The sequence below is a fragment of the Lissotriton helveticus genome, chromosome 11 (genome assembly GCF_964261635.1).
Source record: "Lissotriton helveticus chromosome 11, aLisHel1.1, whole genome shotgun sequence".
NCBI lineage: Eukaryota > Metazoa > Chordata > Amphibia > Caudata > Salamandridae > Lissotriton > Lissotriton helveticus.
In genome coordinates this window covers 1,158,408,964-1,158,431,055 of record NC_136072.1, presented here as the reverse complement: position 1 = coordinate 1,158,431,055, position 22,092 = coordinate 1,158,408,964, and the positions used below count along the sequence as shown (strand labels likewise).

The 22,092-nt window shown below is 46.6% G+C and overlaps 1 protein-coding gene across 2 annotated transcripts in view; it reads left to right on the top strand.

The window, feature by feature from the left end:
- Window positions 1-22,092, top strand: part of ULK1 (unc-51 like autophagy activating kinase 1) — a 235,814-nt gene that overhangs the window by 199,809 nt on the left and 13,913 nt on the right. For both annotated transcript variants that reach the window (XM_078667977.1, XM_078667978.1), the window contains 10 exons: window positions 2,421-2,569; window positions 2,756-2,839; window positions 4,198-4,460; window positions 4,833-5,026; window positions 6,060-6,175; window positions 11,633-11,779; window positions 12,181-12,359; window positions 15,371-15,549; window positions 17,791-17,909; window positions 19,100-19,257. In XM_078667977.1, the coding sequence (XP_078524103.1) occupies window positions 2,421-2,569; window positions 2,756-2,839; window positions 4,198-4,460; window positions 4,833-5,026; window positions 6,060-6,175; window positions 11,633-11,779; window positions 12,181-12,359; window positions 15,371-15,549; window positions 17,791-17,909; window positions 19,100-19,257 (1,588 nt within the window). The remainder of the gene's footprint in view (window positions 1-2,420; window positions 2,570-2,755; window positions 2,840-4,197; window positions 4,461-4,832; window positions 5,027-6,059; window positions 6,176-11,632; window positions 11,780-12,180; window positions 12,360-15,370; window positions 15,550-17,790; window positions 17,910-19,099; window positions 19,258-22,092) is intronic.

The window sequence follows — 22,092 nt, the reverse complement described above, 5'->3', positions numbered from 1 at the left end:
GAGGGGGCACCCCTGTTTAAAAACAAAAAAAGAAAAGATAGCTGTCACAGCAGGACAAACACTCTGGTCAAGAGTGAGTCCGCGTAGCAAATTTTCACAAATTGATTCCACCGATAGTGCTGCTTTTCCAGCACTGCTACCTTTGCCCGGAGTACTGAAGAAGATCAGGAAGGATGGGGCTCAGATTATTCTCGTAGGGCTTGATTAGGGCAAGAGACTGTGGCATCCAGAGCTGCTGAACTCGAGCAGTTGTCCACGCACGGTCTACTTCTTAAAAAGGTTTTCCTGTTTCATTCACATCTGATCCTCCACAACCTCCATTCATGGAGGCTGAGCTGATCAACTGATGGAGGTTGATTGCCCGCCACAGTGGTGTGCGTTCTCCTGCCGACTCACTGCCAAAATACCAAGTCAGTATATTCTAGTTGTTGGGCAAAGTTCATAGCCTGGAGCAAGGACCTGCAGAATGTTCTGATGTTTATTTTGCAACTGGCCTGGCAAGGCTTTGTTCTTGGCACTGTTAAAGGTTATTTGTCAGTTGATGCCTTTCATCATGCCACAATGGGGCATTAAATTGGTTCTCACCTTCTTAATGTGCAATCCTTTTGAGGCAATGCACAGCTATTCCCTGAGGGTGCTGACCATTAAGACAATTTTTCTTATTGAGATTACTTCTGTGTGGCGTGGTAGTGAGCTACTGTCGCTGGCAGTACAGCCACCATGTGCCACCTTTTTCCCTGACAAACTGGTGGGTGCTTAGGACTCTGGCATCTTTCATAAAGAAGTGGTATCACCTTGCCATGTGAGGCAGTCCATCAGGCTCCTCGCTTTTTTGTTTCCACTACATCCCTCTAGTGAGGCGAGACTTCCATCAGTTGGATCAAATGAAAGCTCTTACGTAGATCGGGCACAGAAGTACCAGGTGGATCACCAGCTTTTTGTTAGATTCACAGGTGCTGAGAAAGGAAAAGTGATTCAGAAACTAGCCTTGTTCTGATGGATTGTCCTGTGTTATGTCCTGGCTAAGAAGGTGCCTTCTGAGGGCCTCTGGGCTCATTCCACTATGGCTTTGAAACTTGCTGCTGTGTTGGACATCTGTCAGGCTGCCACATGGGAGTCCATGTGAACCTTCGTCAGACATCGCTGTCTCGGTGCTCGAGTCTATAGTGAAAGCCATTTTGCACCCTCAGTTCTGCCGGACTCCTGAAGTAAGTGCACTCCTCAGACCCTCTTTGGCATTTATTCAACGGGTGAAGAATCTGCAATTAGAAGTATCCATCAGAACAAGTTACTTCCCTTCTACAGCACTTTTCTGATGGATACTCTATCTTACTGCATATTTCTCACCACCCACCGGCTTCCCATTCGGGTAGTTCCTGAGATAGATTTTGCACAGAGATGTTGCGATCTGTCACGATTGACCGGTGCATGAGGGTGTGGAAAAGTTTCAAAAGAAAACTTACATCAGCGTACACGGGTGGCACCAATATATGGCTCCGTGCTGTCATTTCTAGAAGCAGTGCAAAGCCTCCGCAGACCCATGACTCCACTTTCTGGCATTCTGGAGCAGCTGCTGAAAAATTTACAAATCCTGTCTGGCTCCTAGGGGAATTCAAAAGTTGCAGAGTCTGTATTTCGATAGAGGATCCACCAAAAAGAGCTTTATCAAAAAAAGTAACTTGTTGGTCTTTCACCAAGCATTTCAGGATGTGTATAGGAGCAATCATGGAAGACTCAGAGTAACACGTCACAGACAGTTGCCGGCAGAGTGTGTCCTTGAATGATGGTGCAGGAGAACACATTGTGCCTCAGATTTCTCCAACTATTACTTTCTGCCTGAACAGATTCTCTGAATGACCAGGGCTTGAGTGCAATAATAGTGTCTCATTCTTAGCCACAATGTAATTGGTTGAGAGACCTCTGTGCTGAATAAATATTTTCTCGTATCGATAGATGAAACAGGCTCAGATAATACTCTCAACTATTGGCAATAGGAATATCACTTGTCTGAGAATTTCTACTCTTTTAAGGTTTCGAATTAATGTTGCATCAGTTTTATTAAAGGCTAAAATAGAGTGGCAGGAATTTTCATTGGATCTGTGTTGGACTAATTTTGTCATTAAGCTGCAGGCCTGGTAGAGTGGGTTGACCTGGAATAGAAGATTCCAGTACATCCTGAACAACAATAATATGTCCAAATTGGAACCTTCATAGTCTCTGACAACAACAACGTGTGTCTCGAGAGACATTTTATCCGTCCATGTCTTTAGACCTTTGCTTCTACTACGATGGAGGTAGGGAGAACACCACAATGCGATTGTGTGAGGCGCTTTGTAAAGCAGGAATATCTTCACTCTGTACAAAGAGACATTTATTTCCTTACTTCAAATAATGTGAATGTTGGTTTTGTTTCCCATTAGATCAACGGTAGTTCGAAGGTCCACCAGCACAAGTCCTTTGGGGTTTGGAAAAACTGGTGCTTCACCACCTTTCCACGCAGAACCCACCGCAACTACCTCAAGGCGCCTTTCCTTTGGAGGCGCTAAGCCTTTCGTGCCGTCTCCTCAAGGTGGGTCCCCTGAGTGCAGAATTTGGCATTTCCTATAATTTCCTGTTACCCCCAAATACTTGTACAACGTGGTATCGCCCCCTTTGAAAGGTCTTTTATAATAGACTCTGTATTCTGTTGCTAAGCTGGTGGCTCCTGTTTGTGTAAAACGTCCCACTGTGAGCTGTGGCTTTTGTCTCCTTGCAGTGGGCACCATTCCGGAGCGGCCTGGCCCGTGCCTCAGCACCTCCCCAGCTGGAGCGGAATCTCGAAGTAGGAACCCGGTGCCTGGTACGTTTATTACAACATCTGAGAAAAATTCTAGACACAGGGAGGGTTCCCTTCTCACTTCCTCCACCTCTTATTGTAGCTTAAACTTTCTCTGTTTAGATTTATATCTGAATGAGGAGTTCCAGAGTTTTAGTACTTTGCTTAGGCGAACTTGTTTTCCATCATGAATGTATTTTTTGGAATGTGTTCTTGAGGGGGTCATGTGTGCAGGGAATGTGAGCCCCCTGGGAGCACGAGAAGGAAGATCTTGCAGGGAAGGGAGAGGAACATGCTGGGAAGGAGGACACAGTGAGTATGCGAGGAGGGAGTGCAAGATGAGGAGCTTGCAGGGAAAGAAGGAGTGCATTAGGGAAGGAGACGGAATGTGCAGGGAAGCAGCAGACTGCTAACATTCAGAAAGTGAAGCAAGAGGCTCACAGTGGAGCGTGCAGAAGGAGAGCGCTGGGAGCGCACAAGAAGGGAAGCATGGGTAGAGCGTCTCAAGAGAGTCTGCAGAAGTAGGAGAGTGCTGGGAGCGTACAAGAAGGGAAGCATGGGAAGAGAGGGCTCAAGAGAGTCTGCAGAAGTGGAAGGGTGCAGGGAGCGTACAAGAAGGGAAGCATGGGAAGAGAGGGCTCGAGAGTCTGCAGAAGTGGAAGAGTGCAGGGAGTGTACAAGAAGGGAAGCATGGGTAGAGCGTCTCAAGAGAGTCTGCAGAAGTGGAAGAGTGCAGGGATAGAGCTTGCATGGATCACACAGCTCACTTGAAATAAGCTAGTAGAGGAAAGCCTAAAGGAAATGTGCAGAAGGTGCAGGAAAGAACACACAGGATAATTTGCAGGAGTGTGCGTGGAAGAGAAGGAAAGGTGATTTTTTAGCGAAGGAAGGTTGTTTTGGAAAATGAAGGACTAGAAGCACTGTCGGAAGTGAGCTCACCTGGACTTTGCAGAGGGATTACCATTGTAGGGTGTGTGTTTGCTTAAGGGGTTCAGCAAGAGGAACAGTGCAGAGAGGAATAAGTCAGTCAGCAGAGAAACAGTGCGGCAAAGGAGCAGACCTCAAGTATTCATAAGAAGGGAAGGGAATGGCGCTCACAGGGTTTGGGAGGAGAAACAACACAGAGAAGGATCTCAGAGAAAAGAAGAGCAGGACAGATCAATGGTGAGAAAGAGCATGCAGAAAGAGGGAAGCCGTGCCAAGAGAGAACTCCGGAGTGGTGCTTGGGAAGAGCTGTGCGGGGTAGGAGCTGTCAGTTGTTTGAAACAATAGCGCAGAAGTGTGAAGAAATTGATAATGCAGGTGGTGTGTTGTGCGGTCACAGGGTGTGTGAAGCAGGAGTGCTTCAGCAGCTCTTCATCTTGTTGCTGTTGCCTCTTTAGGTGCCTCAGGGCTGGACCCATCGCCTCATGGCATGGGGAGCCGCTTGCACAGCGCGCCCAACCTGTCCGAGCTGCAGTCCACCCGACAGACCATCAGGAAGCAGTACTCTGACCCAGTGGTGCGACCGATGGTGCCAACCCAGACCAGCCAGCCTCTGCAGATCCACGGCTTGCAGTCCAGCCGGCCGATGCGCTCCTCCCCCAAGCTGTCGGAGTTCATGCAGAGAAGCCCACTGCCCACTATCGTGGGCTCGCCCACCAAGGTACCCTCTCTTCCTTGACCCACTCCATAACCAGGCCCTTCTTGTCTTGTGCTTCAGATCCAGTCATCTCAGACTGATCCTGTGACAGTTTGTCGGTCACAGGAAGCTCATTTGTGCGAGTGAGAGCATGTAATAAAGGTTTAGATATAGAGGATCCATTTCTTTCCAGACCGTTACAGAGACATTTATATCTCTCATGCATTCAATTTCCTGTGTGCATTGATCATGAACATCAAAATCAAAAACCTGATGGGTCCTTTACCCCTACATCAAGTTGAATGTTGTCTCATGATCCCACGGGTTCCTTATCACCCTACTCTCTAATTTTATTTTTTTCTAGTGTCTTTATCTCATGGCTTCCCTTGTTTGCAGGTTGTGTCTCAGTTTGAATTCCCTAAAACTTCAAGTTCGCAGAACCTGATTGCCTTGCTGGCCCACCAGGGAATGATGCTCACACCCACTCGGAATAAGACCCTGCCTGACTTCAGGGACATGGGACCCTTCCACTGCCAGCAGACGGGCCTGGGGCTTAAGGCGGTGGAAGACAGCAAGGGGCCATGCGGCAGGTAAGAGTTCTGGCAGAGACCAGTCTCGTGCTAACACGCTGGATTCATTTGAGGTGTGATTCAAATCATCAACACTAATTACACAGGGTCAGTTATCCGTTAGGCTTTATTTCTTGAATGTAGAATAGCGCCTTACGGTTGTGGTGCTACAGTGCCCTCTCCAAAGAACTTATAGGGTAATGTTTGTTTATTTTTATGTTACTATTTGTGTTTGCAGAGAGCTTATATCACAATGATAACTATTTGCACCAGTGAAAAGGATAGGGATGTAGGTAGGACATTGGTAGGACTATGGCTGGTGAGAGCAGAGGTAGAATCAAAGTGGCGTCCCGTTGTCCAAAGAGAGGTTTTGCATGCCAGGGCACATAAACAGAGCCAATGGTCCTTGAATGCCCTTCTGAAGGTCATCCCATCAGGCTTAAGGTGAAGGCAAAGCTGGTGGAAACTACAGAGTGGAGAAGCTTGGCCTGGATGGGGATCTCCTCCAGTGTTCATCTTTCAGTTGATGGATGGCCACCACTTTTTAGGAGCCTGTTTTTCCTTTCCAGTTGGCTTGCCAACCATTGTGCTGAAAGTTTTGCTCAGGCTAGTAAAAAAATGTTTTGTTTGCCACAATCTACTTGGAGAATTGGCTTCTATGCATTTGTGGTTTTCTAGACGTAAACACTGGGATGCAACAACTAATCCTTTCTTTGGGTTACGTGGTCTTGGGCCAAAAATTGCTTTATTTTAGTGCATTTTAATTGAAAAGATTTCTGTGGAAAAATAGCCTGCAAACCTCCCGACCAACTAGTGTAACGAACTGAGAGAATGTGTAGGAGTTTTCTGGGTGATCATTATAAGAATTGAATTTTACATACCATCAAAAAGCACGTACAGGGCCAGAAATTCGCACATGCCATGAAAGACGAGGAGGTTCACTGTGCGGGTGTGATTTTGTACACTTGCTGTGTGACATGTAGCTTCATTCAAAGCCAACACTGAATTGAACCTTCAGCAAGTTTAGCTTCTCCCTTTCACTTCTGCTTTTCAGATCTTTGAGCACCGGCCGGCTCACAGACCTGCTGATGAAGGCTGCTTTCGGTACACCGGTGTCTGAGGCTGGCAGCAACGATAGTCTCAATACCGAGAAGCCCATGGACATAACAGGTGAGGGGCTCTTTGCTGATTTCTTACTCTGTCTTGCTCCTGACCTGTTCTGTAACCTTAAGGCTGAGCCTGGATGAGCACTAGGACTTTATCCTTTTCATTAGGACTCCGGGATCAACAAGCTTGATGCACTGATTTCCAGGGCCTGCTTACTTGCTGAAAGCTGTAAATGTCATCTAATGTTGCTGCTAATAGTAAAAGAAATTATGTTCGTAGTATGTATGGCTGTAAGTACACATGTTCGGCATACTCCTGCCAACTAGAGTTGGGCTTGGACATTACAACTTGTTCATCTTCGAAGACGTTTTGAGTCACTAGATGTAGAGTGACGTGTTCCTCAGTCCACAATGTGCATAAGCACCTACTCCACCCTGGATTGTTTTTTTTCTTTTCTGTCATCGTGTTCCGACATGTCCAGGAACGACTTCCTCCCCATCAGCAGACTGCCCCATGTTCACTGACCACTGCTGTCTCACTTCAGCGCCTCCCGCTTCTATCCATCTCCTCAACTTGATCGAGTCGTCTTCAATTCCTTTGAAGTTCATCTCATAGATTGAAGACATGAAGGGGGTGATGGAATGCTCACCCTTTCAATTCGGTCCTGATGCAATGTAAAATATTCCTGGGTGGACCAGCATGGCGTTTGCAACCTTTGCATCTCCCTGACCACAACGGGATCTATTTGGTTTTCGCTGCTAGATAACCTTAAGACTGAAGGCAATGGCCCTGGGTGTATTAAACTATGCAGCAGTATTCGTACCCGGAGACCCTGCCATTTTCAGAGATCAGGACCCGCTCAGCTTTGAGGAAGAAGAGGCCTGCCCCCTGGGAACCGGGTGGCACAACCGTCACCAGTCTTTTAAGATGCTATCCTCGAGTACAAGTGAGGGAGAAGCCCAAGACGGTACGTCCTAAATGTCAAAATGTCCAGGGCTCCGAACAAAGCAGACTCCAAGAGGCTTGAGTGTAACTCTAGCACAGCAAGACCACGGGATGAAACCACAATCCGCAAAGTGCCTCCACAAGTCAGGCACAGTTACTCAGAAATAGACCGTCCCTATTGGGAGGAAGACCCTTACGAACAGCCACTTGGGGCAGGGTATTGAGACAAACATGACCTGAATCCATACCCAGGCAAGCCATCCTCATCGGATGATACCACCGCATATCATGGCAAGATTCTGAGGGCATACCGCCAACATTAATTTGACATGTAAGTCCTGCAGGAGGATGACGTTGTAGTGGATACCCTCTTCAAGACTCAGCGCACCGTTCACTTCCTTCCCATACTTATGGGAATCGTGAAGTTAGACCCAAACAATTTCAAGATTCCGGTTAAGTCAAACGTGGTCGCATCACAGGTCGAGTAGAAGTTCAAAGCTTCTCCCACTCAACAGACTCCTTGATGGGACATACAGTACGGAAGCGGGCCTCCGCTCCAACCACAGGTTACTCCCATCCCCACCTGCCAGACAAAGACCGGAAGTGCCTGACTCCATGGCAAGCATGTGGCAGCTGGAGCAGCCACACAATAGTGCATTACCAATTTGGGGGCTTGCTGTTGTGCTACAGCAGGTTTCAATAGGAGGAATTGGAGGAGCTGTTGCTGCACCTCCCCGAAATGTATAGGAAGTGGCGAATAACCAGTGACTATGGGGATGATTCGCCGTTATCTACTATGCACTCGAGGCTGCACATACCGCCTCTCTTAGCCTGAACACTAGCAGATTGCTCTGCCATCGTGCATGGTTACCCATCTCAGGGTTCAAGCAGGATGTGCAGCAACACCTCCTCAACATCCATTTTATGGGGGACATCTCAGAGCCCAGGTGGATGAGAGTTTGGAGAAGATAAAGGACACCGCGATAGAGAAGTCCATGGGTGCACTGTCTGCTATTCCCAGGGGTACCTTACATAGACAAGAGTCCAGAGTCGGCACACAGACCACATCCTCTGGCCAAGCGTCTTTTGTGAGTCACAGGTAGGTAGAGGATACTCGAGGAGGCTACCAGGGCAACCATGGGGCATAGACGCCTCTGGATAGGGTAACAGCATACATACAAAACAGGGTACTCTAAGCATTCTTCATAATCCCTATAGTTAAGGCGTTCATGGAGAGACTCAAAAGGGGTAATACCCCTACAAACACCTTCATCCTCTGTGTGGAACCTTAACATCATCTTCACAAGACTTATGGGTCCACTTTTGAGCCCTTCTGCTCTTTCAACCTACAGTTTCTTTCCTGAAAGGTGGGGGCATCCACAGATAGATCTGTTTGCCACCCACGAAAATGCAAAATGCCCAACCTTCGCCGCCAGGTTTCCACACCCACGGTCGGAGGGGAATGCGATATGGATGAACTGGTCAGGCAGATTTGCGTACGCTTTTCCGCCTCTCCCACTCATTCCACTAGTAGTACGCAAGCTCAGACAACAGTCTCTCAAACTAATACTAGTGGCCCCCACATGGACACGTCAGCCGTGGTTCACCACGCTACTAGACCTCTCACTGGTTCCACATCAGAAATTACGGCTCACGCCATCCCTGTTAACACAGAACCATGGAGAAATAAGACACCCAGAACCAAGCCAACTGAACTTGGCGATCTGGCTCCTGAAGTCTTAGAGTTTGGCTACTTAAACCTACCACAAGACTGTATGAACATAATTAAAGAAGCTAGGAGACCCACTACCAGAGCATGTTATGCTGCTAAATGGAAAAGATTTGCAATATACTGTAACAACAATAACATTGATCCACTGGATGTTTCCATCCAAAATATCATCTGCTACCTTCTACAACTACAAAGGTCCAATTTGGCTTATTCTTCCATTCGCCTGCATCTAGCAGCAATTGCAGCCTATTTACAAAATAGGCAACATCTATCTCTCTTTAGAGTACCTGCAATAAAAGCATTTATGGAAGGATTAAAATGAATAATCCCACCTAGGTTACCACCTGCTCCAGTATGGAACCTAAACGTGGTCCTTACAAGACTTATGGGTCCCCCATTTGAGCCTTTACATAAGTGTGAATTGCAATTCCGAACATGGAAAACTGCTTTCCTTGTTGCCATCACCTCTCTCAGAAGAGTTAGTGAAATACAAGCATTCACAATAGAAGAACCATTTTTTCAGATACATCCTAACAAAGTGGTTCTTAGACCCAATCCTAAATTCCTGCCAAAAGTTATTACTCCTTTTCACCTTAACCAATCAGTAGAGTTACCAGTGTTTTTAAAAAAAAACGGACTTTGTTGCAGAAAGGGCTTTACACACCTTAGATGTTAGAAGAGCTCTAGTATACTACTCAACTCAGACAGGACTACATCCTTCAGAAAGACAAAACAACTATTTGTATCTTTCTCTCCACCACACAAAGGTAATCACATCTCTAAAGGAGGAATTGCCAGATGGATTGTAAAGTGTATTCAGATATGCTATCAAAAAGCTAAACGTACACTAACGGTTCCTCCTAGAGCGCACTCCACTCGCAAACTAGGAGCCTCTATGGCTTTCTTAGGAAACATACCACTAGAGGACATATGCAAGGCAGCAACATGGTCTACAATACACACCTTCACTAAACACTATTGTGTTGACGTGCAAGCCAAGCAGCAAGCTGCAGGTGGGCCAAGCTGTCCTTAAAACACTATTTCAGTATACTGCAACGGATACAAGCGACCACCGCTAGGGGAGACACTGCTGCACAATCGTTGCTAAGTGTACGATCTGCAGCTCATATGCCTCGAACGGAATATGCTACTTACCAGTATGCATCTGTTCTTGGCATGTAGAGCTGCAGAGTCGTACACGCCCTCCCGCCTCCCCGGGACTTGTATCCGTTCCATTACTCATCTTACTTAGATGCACACGCATGGACATCCTTTCTCTTTACTTCTACTAACTCCATCATTTCCCATCATGGCGAAAAACAATCTGAGGATGGAGTCGATGACCATGCGCAGTATTGTCCAAGGGAGGAGTCCCCTATCTCGTGACTACAAAGACTTCTTCCAAGAAGACAACAACCTGCAATCATCCGAGCCCAACACCAGGTGGCGATTTATTGCTAAGTGTACGACTCTGCAGCTCTACATGCCGAGAGCAGATGCATACTGGTAAGTAGCATATTCCTTCTTGCCCAAGGTCTTTTCTCCTTTCCACATCAACCAAATTACTGAACTACTCCTATTCTTTCCACAAAGAGATTCGGTAGAAGAAGGGCATTGCACAGCTAGACATTAAACATGCACTCGTTTATTATATCGACAGGACCAAGCCTGTCTGCAAAATCAACCAGCTATTTGTTTTTGCTAAACCTAATAAGGGTTTCCCCATTTCCATAGCAGCCATTGCAAGGTAGGTTGTCGGGTGTATCCCAACTTTATATTCTAAATGGGTACTCACTGTAGCTCGCAGGGCAGATTTTAAATGCACGAATGGGGTGGCCATGGCTTTCCAAGGGAACAACCCATTAGAAGGCATCTACAAGGTAACTAACTACCTTGTCAGCTCACACATCTTTACAAAGCATTACTGTGTGGATATTGTAGCCTGTCAGCAGGCTATGGTTGCCCAAACTGTGTTGAGAACATTGATCCAAACATCTGCATCATCTGCCACCCAGCCACAACTGGAGACTAAACTGATGTACAGTCAATGGAGAGCATGTGTATCTGCAGCCACACATTACAAACGGAAAATGTTACATGCCCTCTAAGCATCTGTTTGAAGTGTGTAGATTTCACACACGCCCATGCGTCTCCCCAAAAGTCATCACTGAAGGCATATGTTTAACTTTTTCACACTTTTCTCTTACAAACTACTTGCAGTGCACATGGTACATCGTAGTAGTCTACCTCTATGTTCTATTTTCACCTGCTGTACGGAAAGCAATCCAGGGTGAAGTCTGTGTCCATTTGCATTGTGGACTAAGGGAGGAGTCACACCACGTCCCTTGACTCAAAACGTTTGTAGAAAAAAATAGTTGTAATATCTAAGCCCAACTAGTTGGCAGGAGTATGAAGAGCATGTATGTCTACAGCCATACGTAGTACAAACAACCTTTCTTTCGCTATTAGCAGCAACTCTAGGGGACATTCACAGCTCTCAGCACAAGTAACCAGGTACTGGAAATCACTGCATCAAGCTTGTTGTTCCAGGAGTCCTGATTAAGAGGATGAAGATCTAGTGCTGTGGTGAGGTTTCATCCAGGCCTCACACTAGATGTTAAGAGTAAGCAGAGCATGTACATTTACAGCACTAAACGCTACAAACAGATGCTTACAGAGTAAGTAATATTTCCTGTGTTAAACTTATTTGTGTGAGCGTTTCTCACACTATACTGTTCTCTGGGTTTGTGGCCCATCTTTGTTCATAATTGTGTGTGATGTTTGGGTGTGTGTGTGAAGTTTGGGTGTTGGTACAAACTGACCTGTCTGTGCCTTTGTTGCAGCACCTTTCATGGGCTATGCAGTGGGAACCCTTGCTTCTGGAGCACAGGCTGTGAGTGCTGTTAGTCCTTCCCCTGTCACCTTCACTGTTGGCTCCCCTCCCAGTGGGATGACACCACCTCAGACCACCAGGACCAGAATGTTCTCAGGTAATGGCTTCCATCATCAAAGGTTGAGGCTCTTTGCTTTTTAATGTAGTCTACAGACGTCATTAGAGGAAGTATAGGAGCTTTTTACACATGAAATATTGGTCATGTGGGCAGTGCAGCTCACGCGGGACTAAGAGGGTGGGCATATGTTTATACGTGTTAGAACAATTGGTTTGTATTTGCATGTGCTGGTTCCTGGGGAGAGGGAGGTCGAGAGAAGGCAAAGATGCTAAAAGCATGCCAGTGTTTGCATGTGCTAATACCTAAAGCATGTATGTAGGCAGGTGTCCGAAGCGAGATGCACTGTGTATACGGGTGCCCATAATAGCTGTGTGCCAGACAGCTGGACAGTGCCCATTTGCTAAGGTTTCTGTTTCTCTCTCCCTCTCTGTTTGCCTCAGTGGGGTCCTCCAGCTCTCAGAGCTCCTGCGGGTCCTACAGTGGAAGGCACTTCCTGGTGAGCACCGGTGGAGACCCTTTGGAAGCACAGTCCAGCCTGCGGTGCCCCTTTGCCGATGCCGCAGCAGACGCTGTGGTGATGTTTGAGGTCCCCGAGTTGCCAGAGGAGACGCTGATGGAGGTTAGTGTCTCCCAACTGTACTAAAATAGCCCTTCAAATAACTGGTTAATTATGTGTCAAGGCAGAGCTGTCGCTTCTAAGAGGAATAGGTCTTCACTTGCAGGTTGGTACAAGTCAGATACTCACAAAGAACCAGACGCTGCTGGCACCTGCCGAGGTCAAAACACAGCCTGCCCCTCGAGCATATTTTAAAGCGTTTCCTCTTTAGGCCCCACATTATGAACAATAAGGTTCTTGCCAATGTTATCCTGTAAGGGAGAGATTTACCCGTTATCTGCTGACTTCAAGTGATTTTGTGTTTACTACAGTTGTTGATGTGCAGTCAGTCAATGGGGCAGAGATGCAAGGCCTGTTTTTTGGGGGACCTGAGGCTGACCATTATCCTAAGTGGGCACCGCTGTTTGCCACCCATGCTTTAACTGCACTTTTGGGCACATGGCTGTTCAGGGATTCTGAAGGCGAGCAGTTATATGGTAGGAAATGCAGCATAACCCTAGAAACTCAGCTTTCACATCTAAGGATAGGACTTTTTTTTTTAAACTACTGGGTAAAATTAATATAGATATGATAACCAGATAAATACACAGGCCTCTTTGTAGGTTTGGATGTCAACTTCGTCATGCATCCCTCCAGGCTTGCTGTAGCCACCCCAAACCTGAACGCAGAGTAAAACAAGATGCTATCCCGAGTTCAGGGCCTAGATGGAATATAAAGTGGTCTCTAGCCACATAACTATTGTTATAGGTTTTAACCACGTAGCACAGTACAAAAACTGTGCTTAATCACGTAGCGTAGCAGCTAAATCAACAACATCCTCAGATGCTTTGATAAAGCAATTTTACATGCTAAAAAGCACATAACCAATTCACAAAAGTGACATTTTTGAATGAAAATATTAGGCAATGAGAGGGGTGATGATTTTGGGGTCCCCACTAACCTAGGGGGAGGACCAAGCAGATGCCTTGAACACAAAGAGCATAAACAAAAGGCACATCTTGTTGAACTTCGGTGGTGGTCCCATCTTCTTAGGACCACCCCGAGCACAGGTATTGGCAAAAATGCAAAGCATTATGGGACGAGATTAGCAGTGGGCAGTGAATATTCTAGTATCCAATATCAAAATAATTCTACAAAGAGCTGCAGTTAAACTAGTCGTTACTAGATGCCCCTCACGAGTCAAATGCGAAAGCTTCATGAAAGGGTTTCAATGCTTTCGCATTTGACTCGTGAGGGACTTCTAATAACGACTAGTGGAACTGCAGCTTGATGCAGGAATAATTTCAATGCTTTTGCATTTGACTCGTGAGGGACATCTAGTAATGGCTAGTTGAACTGCAGCTCTTTGTAGAATTATTTTGAAAATGGATACTATAATATTCACTGCCCACTGCTAATCTTGTCCCATAATGCTTTGCAGGGCCTGTGGTTGGGATTATTTTTTTGCCAATACCTGTGCTTGGGGTGGTCCTAAGAGGATGGGACCACCACCGAATCGTTCAACAAGATGTGCTTTTTGTTTTCACGGTATCTGCTTGGTTCTCTCCCTAGGTTAGGGAGGATCCCAAAATCATAACCTCTCTCACTGCTTGCTAATTTTTCAGTTTCACTTTTGTGAAAGACCTATATGCTCTTTAGCATATAAAGGTAGAGATACTTATTTTATCATAACTGGCACTGTGCAAGATGCCATTTGCAATCATTGCACAGTGCAGACAAGTACACAGTGCAATCAGTGCAAAGTATACTACGTGCAGCTATGCCCAGGGTTAGAAATTACACAATTACTTGCATTTACAATTTCTGTCTTAAGCGCAAGTTAAGCGATGTAGCCTCCAGGCCAAACCTCCTTCATCACACTAATGATGTAGAGCATTCTGGATGGTTAAGTATTCCTTTTTGTTTAATATCCTACCTGGCTGGAGGTCATCTGTTGGACTCTCTGCCCCAAGCCCCTTCCCATAGCAAAAAAAATAAATACAAAGTAGATAATAGGCATTGGTTGCTATCAAATGGCCTTGGCTGACTGATCCAGGGGCCAGTTCCTTTCACTACATGGAATACAATGTCCAGAGGTCATCTTTCTGGCCCCAGTATCCCAACCCCACCTACTAAGGCATATTGGGAGCTGCGCCTGTGCTTTCGTGCAGTCCCAGACTTCCTCTGTTTCTTTACTCTTTCTACAGCGAACAGTACCTGCGCCTACTATTCACTGCAGAAAATGAAGCGTTCATAAGACGGAAACAAGCTAGTGGTTCAGACTAGATTCGGGGGGTGTCTTGCAGCTATGTCACCTCTAGAAAGATACATGGCACAAGGGTTTCCAGTTTGTTGAGTAGCCATAATGTGCCTAGAATGAGTATGCCTCCTTTTCACGCATGCCTTCACTCCGCATGCAATTACAACATGGTTGTTACAACAACTGCGTTGTAACAACGGATACCATTACCCTGCAAAGTTGGAAGAACGACTTGCGGAGGGGGCGCTGGATGTTGGAATAGTATAATTTACTATTCCAACTCCTGTCTGTGCGGACTGTAGGGAAGGTGTTGTATTTTAAATCCAACACCTTCTCCCCATCTGTAAGTCATTGTTTCGACTTGCGGGGTAATGGTATGCGTTGTTACAATGCGGTCGTTGTAATGACCGTGTTGTAATTGCATGCGGGGTGACGGCTTCCTTGTGAGGGCTGTTTACTGCCTAGAATCAATTTATTTGTTTATATTGGAGTATCAAATAGTTTCCTCCAGTACAAAAGGGAGTCTGACACAATAAAAAAGGGGTGGGTTGGGTCCATCTTGGGACATTAGCATAGTTATGGTGTCTCCCCCTATCTTTAGGGTTCCCTCATTAAAGCAAGCGTTTAGGCAAGATGAGCCAGTCTCGTGGTAAGATCTTTCAGCACTAGTTCTTCCACGTGGTTATATACAAAACTTACTCAATTGCTTTATGCTAGTACTGATGGCTAAAGTGAAAGGGTATTTTGCTTACATGTCATTTATTTTATTTTTCAGCAAGAGCACACAGATATGCTGCACAGCCTACGTTTTACTCTGGCCTTCGTCCACTATGTGATGGAAATTGCCGCAGTCAAGGGGAGCACAAGCGAGATGAGCTCCTCTGTAGTATCAGAGTTCCAACTCCAGGAGAGCGTGGTGGCTGATCAAATCAGCCTTCTCAGCAAAGAGTGGAGGTATGTGTCTGTCTCCCTGGATGCTCCGTGGTACCAAGGTGCGTCTGCCTGAGGTCAAATGTGTGTCTGACTCTCCCCTTCCCAGCAGAGAGTGGAGGTGTGTGTTTGTCTCAGTGGATGCTCTGTGGCATCAAGGTGTGCATGAGGTGAAATGTGTATCTGATTTCCCCTTCCTAGCAGAGTCGAGGTATGTGTCTGTCTCCCTGGATGCTCCGTGGTACCAAGGTGCGTCTGCCTGAGGTCAAATGTGTGTCTGACTTTCCCCTTCCTAGCATCGAATGGAGGTTTGTATCTATGTTACGGGATGCTCTGTTGTGACATAGGTATGTGTCTGAGGTAGAATTCTTACCCTTGACAGCTGTGTGTTTGGGCCATACTGGATTCTCTGTAGTAGTGAGGGGATGTGTCCAATGCAGAGCTGCAGAGCCCTTTTTGTTCTCATTCTCACCAGAGTAGAAGTACGCGTCTATCATACTGGATTCTCGGTTGCACTGAAGATATATGTTCGACGTTGCCCTTTTTAGCAGAGAGCATCTCATAGGGTTTTTTGCAGTACCAAGGTCTGTGTCAGGTGGAATTAGTGTATCTCACTTCTCAGCAATGAGACAAGATCAGTGTCTGTTTTACTGACCGACCTGTAGTGTCAAGGATGTGCCAGAGTCTGAATTGCAGTTTATATGTCATTCCCCTTCCCAGCAGAATCGAGATATGTGTCTGAGACTTACGGAATGTTCTGTAGTAGCCAATATGTGTGTCCGGGTAGTTTCATACACAGACTGTAACTAACATGACCCTCGTCAGCAGTTTGAGGAGAGTATGACACTTAAAGGCTACTCTTGTATCCGAGATAGAATTTATTGTGTCTGACATTATCCTTCTCAACAGAGGGAGTTATGTGTGTCTTACTGCATGGTGGTTAATACCAGAGAAGTGTTTCTGAGGAGGAATTCTGTGTCTATTCCATTGCTCTGTTTAAAGAGGTGTGATCCTTCTCTACAGAGGTTGAGAGTACTTTCTCATGGTGGTGTTGGAGCACATTTTAAGAAGAGGATTGATGTGACATGTCAGATGCCACATAGTGTATTCTCAGCAGTAGTAAACATATATGTCCCGGGAGTGTATTAGGGTATGTGATAGTACGCTGTTCAACAGACTAAAGGAGTGTGCCTGGTACAACACACCCTACTCAGCAGAGCATGGAGTTGGACAACCGAATCTACCTTCCTCAGCAAACTGCACATGCAGTCCATGGCCTTGTGTGAGTCTAGGACATATTAGTTTACACTCAAAAGTCCTTGAAGTCAGTTCTCGCCAGCTCACACTGATGTATAATTTTATGCTAAGGAAGCTTGCTCCTAACCTGACACAGGTCTTCGCCAGATTGTTACGTTTGCTTCAGTTGACTCTGATGTTGTCTCAGTAGATGTTTGCCTTGAGCTAGTCTCTTAAGGATACAGAACCAGCTGGTCGTTTTCCGTAGTTGAGGTTACAAAAAAGTCAAAATCGGATTGTGCATGTCAAGCAGTGTTCCCGACTTAGCAGAGATCAAGGCACGCAAGCCACTGGAACACCTAACATATGGTGTCAGTTCAGAGCATTGCAGGCCAGGTGAGAATACAGGGCCTCATATCTGTGAGGAACATGGGGTGGTAGTTAACCATAATGTCTCACTCAGCAGAGAGCATGGCACGCAAGCCACTGGAACACCTAACATATGGTGTGAGTTCAGAGCATTGCAGGCCAGGTGAGAATACAGGGCCTCATATCTGTGAGGAACAGGGGGGGCAGTCAACTGTAATGTCTCACTCAGCAGAGAGCATGGCACGCAAGCCACTGGAACACCTAACATATGGTGTCAGTTCAGGCCAGGTGAGAATACAGGGGCTCATATCTGTGAGGAACATGGGGTGGTGGTTAACCATAATGTCTCACTCAGCAGAGAGCATGGCACGCAAGCCACAGGAACACCTAACATATGGTGTCAGTTCAGAGCATTGCAGGCCAGGTGAGAATACAGGGGCTCATATCTGTGAGGAACAGGGGGGGCAGTCAACTGTAATGTCTCACTCAGCAGAGAGCACAAAGTAGGAGCTCAACATAGTATATCTGACTCTGGGTAAAGGACTGGACCTCAACCCGCTTGCATCACTGGAGATCCAGAGTGTTCATAACCACAGTGGGCACATGATGTTGTCCCCGAGTAATGCCTCTCTGTTTTCTTTCTTTCTTTGTCTGTCATAGCTACGCTGAGCAGCTGGTGCTGTATCTCAAGGCGGCAGAGCTTCTGTCCGTTGGCCTGCAGACCTCCATGGAGCAGGTGAAAGCAGGGAAACTGTGCCTGTCCTCCACAGTCAAGCACGGTAGGTGTCCCCTCCATGCACTGTTAGAAGCCAGAGCATGCTGCAGCCCCTCCTGTGCAGGGAAGGTACCACAACTTCTCCTCGAGGTAGAGATTCTGGGGTTATAGGAGAGGGCCCAGGGAGAAGATGGCAGATTCATTTCCAGACTGGTTCCAATCCTGGGCATGCCCCTTAGTCCCACCCATGACGTTGTTTCTCTGTATCTGTGCTGTAATGTCATTCAGTGACTTGTTGACTTTTACCTTTTGGGATTTCTTTCATTTTACTCTTCTGAAGCAGAAATGAAGACCCTTAGAAAGTTCCGTACTCAAGTATTAGAAAATGCCCCTTACTCCGCTACTGTGTCTGTTTAACATGTACTGTGTAGTTCTCATCAGACTGGTGTGCAGTTCCAAACTGAGACTATGGACCTTTTTCATTATATACTATACTGATCACATTCAAAGCACAAATATATACATATTTTATCAGTGATACTGACTGAGGTGTCGCCTATTTCTTTGGGTGGTAAGGTGTTGGGGGTCAGTATGAAGCACCTACATACATTTGCTCCCTCCAGACGGCATCTATCTACTTTACCTGGCTGCTGGATGGAGAATGGGCCTCACGTCTGCACCTCTGTTTCAACTCTAAACATGTTTCTAACTCTCTGGCACATGGGATTTTAGCAATCCTATACAAGGCCTGAATCCTGAAAAGTTGTAGCCAAGTAGTGTACACTGCATACATCACTCCCAGCAGCAGATTCTCCTGTGGGAATTTACCACTACAAATGTCATGAAGGAAACTGTGCAACAAAAGGGAAATATGGGACGTGTAATAGCACCCCTAGAAAAGAGAGCCCCACCACAGCCCCTTGAATGAGTGAGCAGCTACCTAGAAGTAAAGTGTCCACCCAGTACAACCACAAGCATGGCACAATTGATTGAGCGTCACGACCATCTCTCTCTTCCCATCTCTAGAGATCAGGGACAGGGTGGAGGATTGTGGTATTGCAGGGCCAGGGAGGTGGGCGGTAATATTGCTTCTGGTTCTGTACCAAGGCAGGTGCCTTCGCTGTAATGCCATGAATAGACAGTGCGGTGAATGCAGAAATTGTTGCCAAGAGAGGTAGGCAGTGGCAAAGTTTCTGCATTCTCTGAAGAAAAAAGTGAATCCAGTAATATAGCCAGTCTCTCTTCTCTCCACAGTGGTGAAGAAACTGAATGAGCTGTACAAGTCCAGTGTCGCGTCCTGCCACTGCCTCAACATGCGACTGCAGCGCTTCTTTGCCGACAAGCAAAAGCTGATGGATCGCATCAATAGCATCACTGCGGAGAAGCTCATCTTCAGCCACGCCGTGCAGATGGTAAGAGCGCAACAACACTGACCATTGTGTGAACTCTCTCTTTAAGCTTCAGAACGCCTGGGGCAGGTCGAGAGGAAAGGGAATTGAGGAGGGTTTGTGTGTGTGTGTGTGTGTCTCTCTCTCTCTCTCTCTCTCTCTCTCTCTCTCTCTCTCTCTCTCTCTCTCTCTCTCTCTCTCTCTCTCTCTCTCTCTCTCTCTCTCTTCTCTCTATTTCACTCTCTCTTGTCTTTGTGTTGTAAGATTGTGCAAGGTTTGGGATGTATTGTACTTTTTTGTACTATTGCTATAGTTTAGTTATTAGGATAAACAGCGTATTTCAAATTGTATCTCTTAAGTGTCCTTAAGAGTACCACATTTTGTATGATCTTCGTTATTAGTTACAAACATTAAATTCTGATCGATAGTTTTAACCATAGATTCCTCACCTCGTGAATAATCCCTAGGCCCCAGACGGAATCTGGACAATTTCTTTCAGCAATCCCATCTTGCACCAACAGGTGACATTGTGCGGCTCAGCGTTGACTCGCTTCCACCTAAGAAGTGGCGCTAAAGCCCAGATATGCCCAGCAAGAACTATCACAAACAAATTTCTCTGACGGACCCCCTCCTCCCCCAGGTTTGTCCTTGATGCCTTATTCGTCACATGACGCCAAGTCTTGCTAGGACTGCACCGGGATAAATCCAAAGGTGATTCGAGACCCCGTAGCCAAACTCTAGATTGCCATACCTCGTTGGAAGATGTTGAAGGGTCTGTCTCGATTAAAGTAGAAGACACAAACCCATTCTCACTCTCGAGGTCATTGTCTGTAAAGGGTCCTCTTCACGTTCAAAGTTATCAGGAATTTCAAAGTCTATGAACAAACACAAGAAGTTATCCTTGTATTCGTGCCACTCTTGTCAGGAGAATATGCTTGAGCGCCAGGATGCCTCTCGATCTCAGTCCTGGTCTCCTACCGTGAAGCGGAACCCACAACTTATCCTGATCCAACCCGAATTCCTGGCTCCATCGGCGATGCCACAACAGGTCACTGTCTCCAAGGAGTCCGTGTTGCACATCTTTGGTACCCTTCCAGCTCCCTCTGGGGTGCCTCTTGGCTTCAAGGATCTGAGGAGGCCTCCAGTCAGATTACTATTGCTAGACCCATCCTCAACACCATTTGTGCATTCTCCAGAGGAGAACCTATTGTACTTTCAGATTCGGAAGTGAACCAGACACAACTTCGACCGCAGACAAGCCCTCTCAACCTCGAGTGCTACCAGTTCAGCCTCATTCCATTCAGATGGGATACTACCCTTACCCAAAACATTACATGTTCCCCGCGTTTCCGATTCAGAACAATATGATGATAGAGATGACTGGGATGACACATCCTAATATTATGAGGATGAAAATATTTTCTTTTACCTCCAGGACTCCAGTGGACACCTCCCTGGACGCTGGATTGAATTCCCTGGACCCTGCCCCTCCACAGAGGAATCCGCTTCCTTTGCCTTGGTGATACAGAGGGCTGTGGAAGTTTTGGAGCTCCGGCTCCATCTGTCAAAGTCAAGACCAATGTCCTAATGGAAGTCCTGCAACCTGGGCAGACTTGTACAAAACCACTCCTCCCTTTCAATGAGGCTCTTATGGACACACTAATAGGCCCTCTAGTCATTCCCAGCTTTTAACCCACCAGTCAAGAGGCATGTTTCCAGACAATACACCTGCTCCTGCAGACCTATCTTTCCTCCTCCAGCATCCTACATCTGAAAACCTACAGTCGAAAAGTAGGTTCAGCCTGAATTCATTCCCTACTGTGCCTCCTGATAATGAACCATAGTGAATGAAGGCGTTCGTAAAGTGGATGTTTGCTTCAGCCAGTCTTGCCTATTCGCGTGCATTAAGGGACATGGTCTACGAGGTCTTGTCCACAACCTTCCATTTATTATACAGAAGATGCTCATGCTGGCCCAAGCTCTATTTGCCTTGGATCCAGGCAGCTGGCGTCACTGGATGATTTGCAGGATGCCTATTTCCACATCCCCATCCTGCAGTCTCACAGGCATTACCTGCTGTTCAAGGCAGGCCAGCAGCATTTTCAGTTTTCGGTGCTCCCCTTCATCCTCACCAGCGTCTGTTAGGTGTTCAAGAAAGTGATGCTGGTGGTCGCAGCACATCTCCGGAGATTGTGAATACCAGTCTTCTCATAGCTCAGTGAATGGCTGCTGAAGGTGGGCTCCCCGCAGTTAGTCATAGAACCCTCCCGACAATGGTGAACCTCCTCACATCTTCTCGATCTTCTCGATCAATGTGATGAAACCACACCAACTCCTTTCCTCTGTCATTGGAGCTGTTCTGGATTCAGTGTTCCTTTGAGGCTTTCCACTGGCTCAACAAGTCCAGGACATGTGTGCTATGATTCCAAACAATCAATTTCAAATCTAGGTGTCGGTGAGAGCTGCAGTGAGGCGTCTTGGTCTTCTTGTCTACTGCATCCTGCTTCTGGAACACACCACATGGCATATGTAGGCTCTGCAGTGGGATCTGAAGGCTGTGGGCTCACCCCACCTGTTGGTTTCCATCCAGTTTTTGAAGAAGAAAGCTTTGAAGTGGTGGCTGCTCAACAGCTATTGGGCCTGTGGTAGACATTCTCCCTACCCCACCCAGAGTCGATGGCATTGACGGATGCATTGTTGCTGGGTTGAGGAGGCCATCTGGGAGAGGTGCAGATCTGAGTGCTCCTGTCTCCTTCTGAGACCTGCTTAAAAATCAGTCTTTTTGGGGTTGTGAGCGATTCGCTTAGTACTAAATTCCTCCCCTCCCATCCATCAAGGAGAAGCTGATTCAGGTTCTCA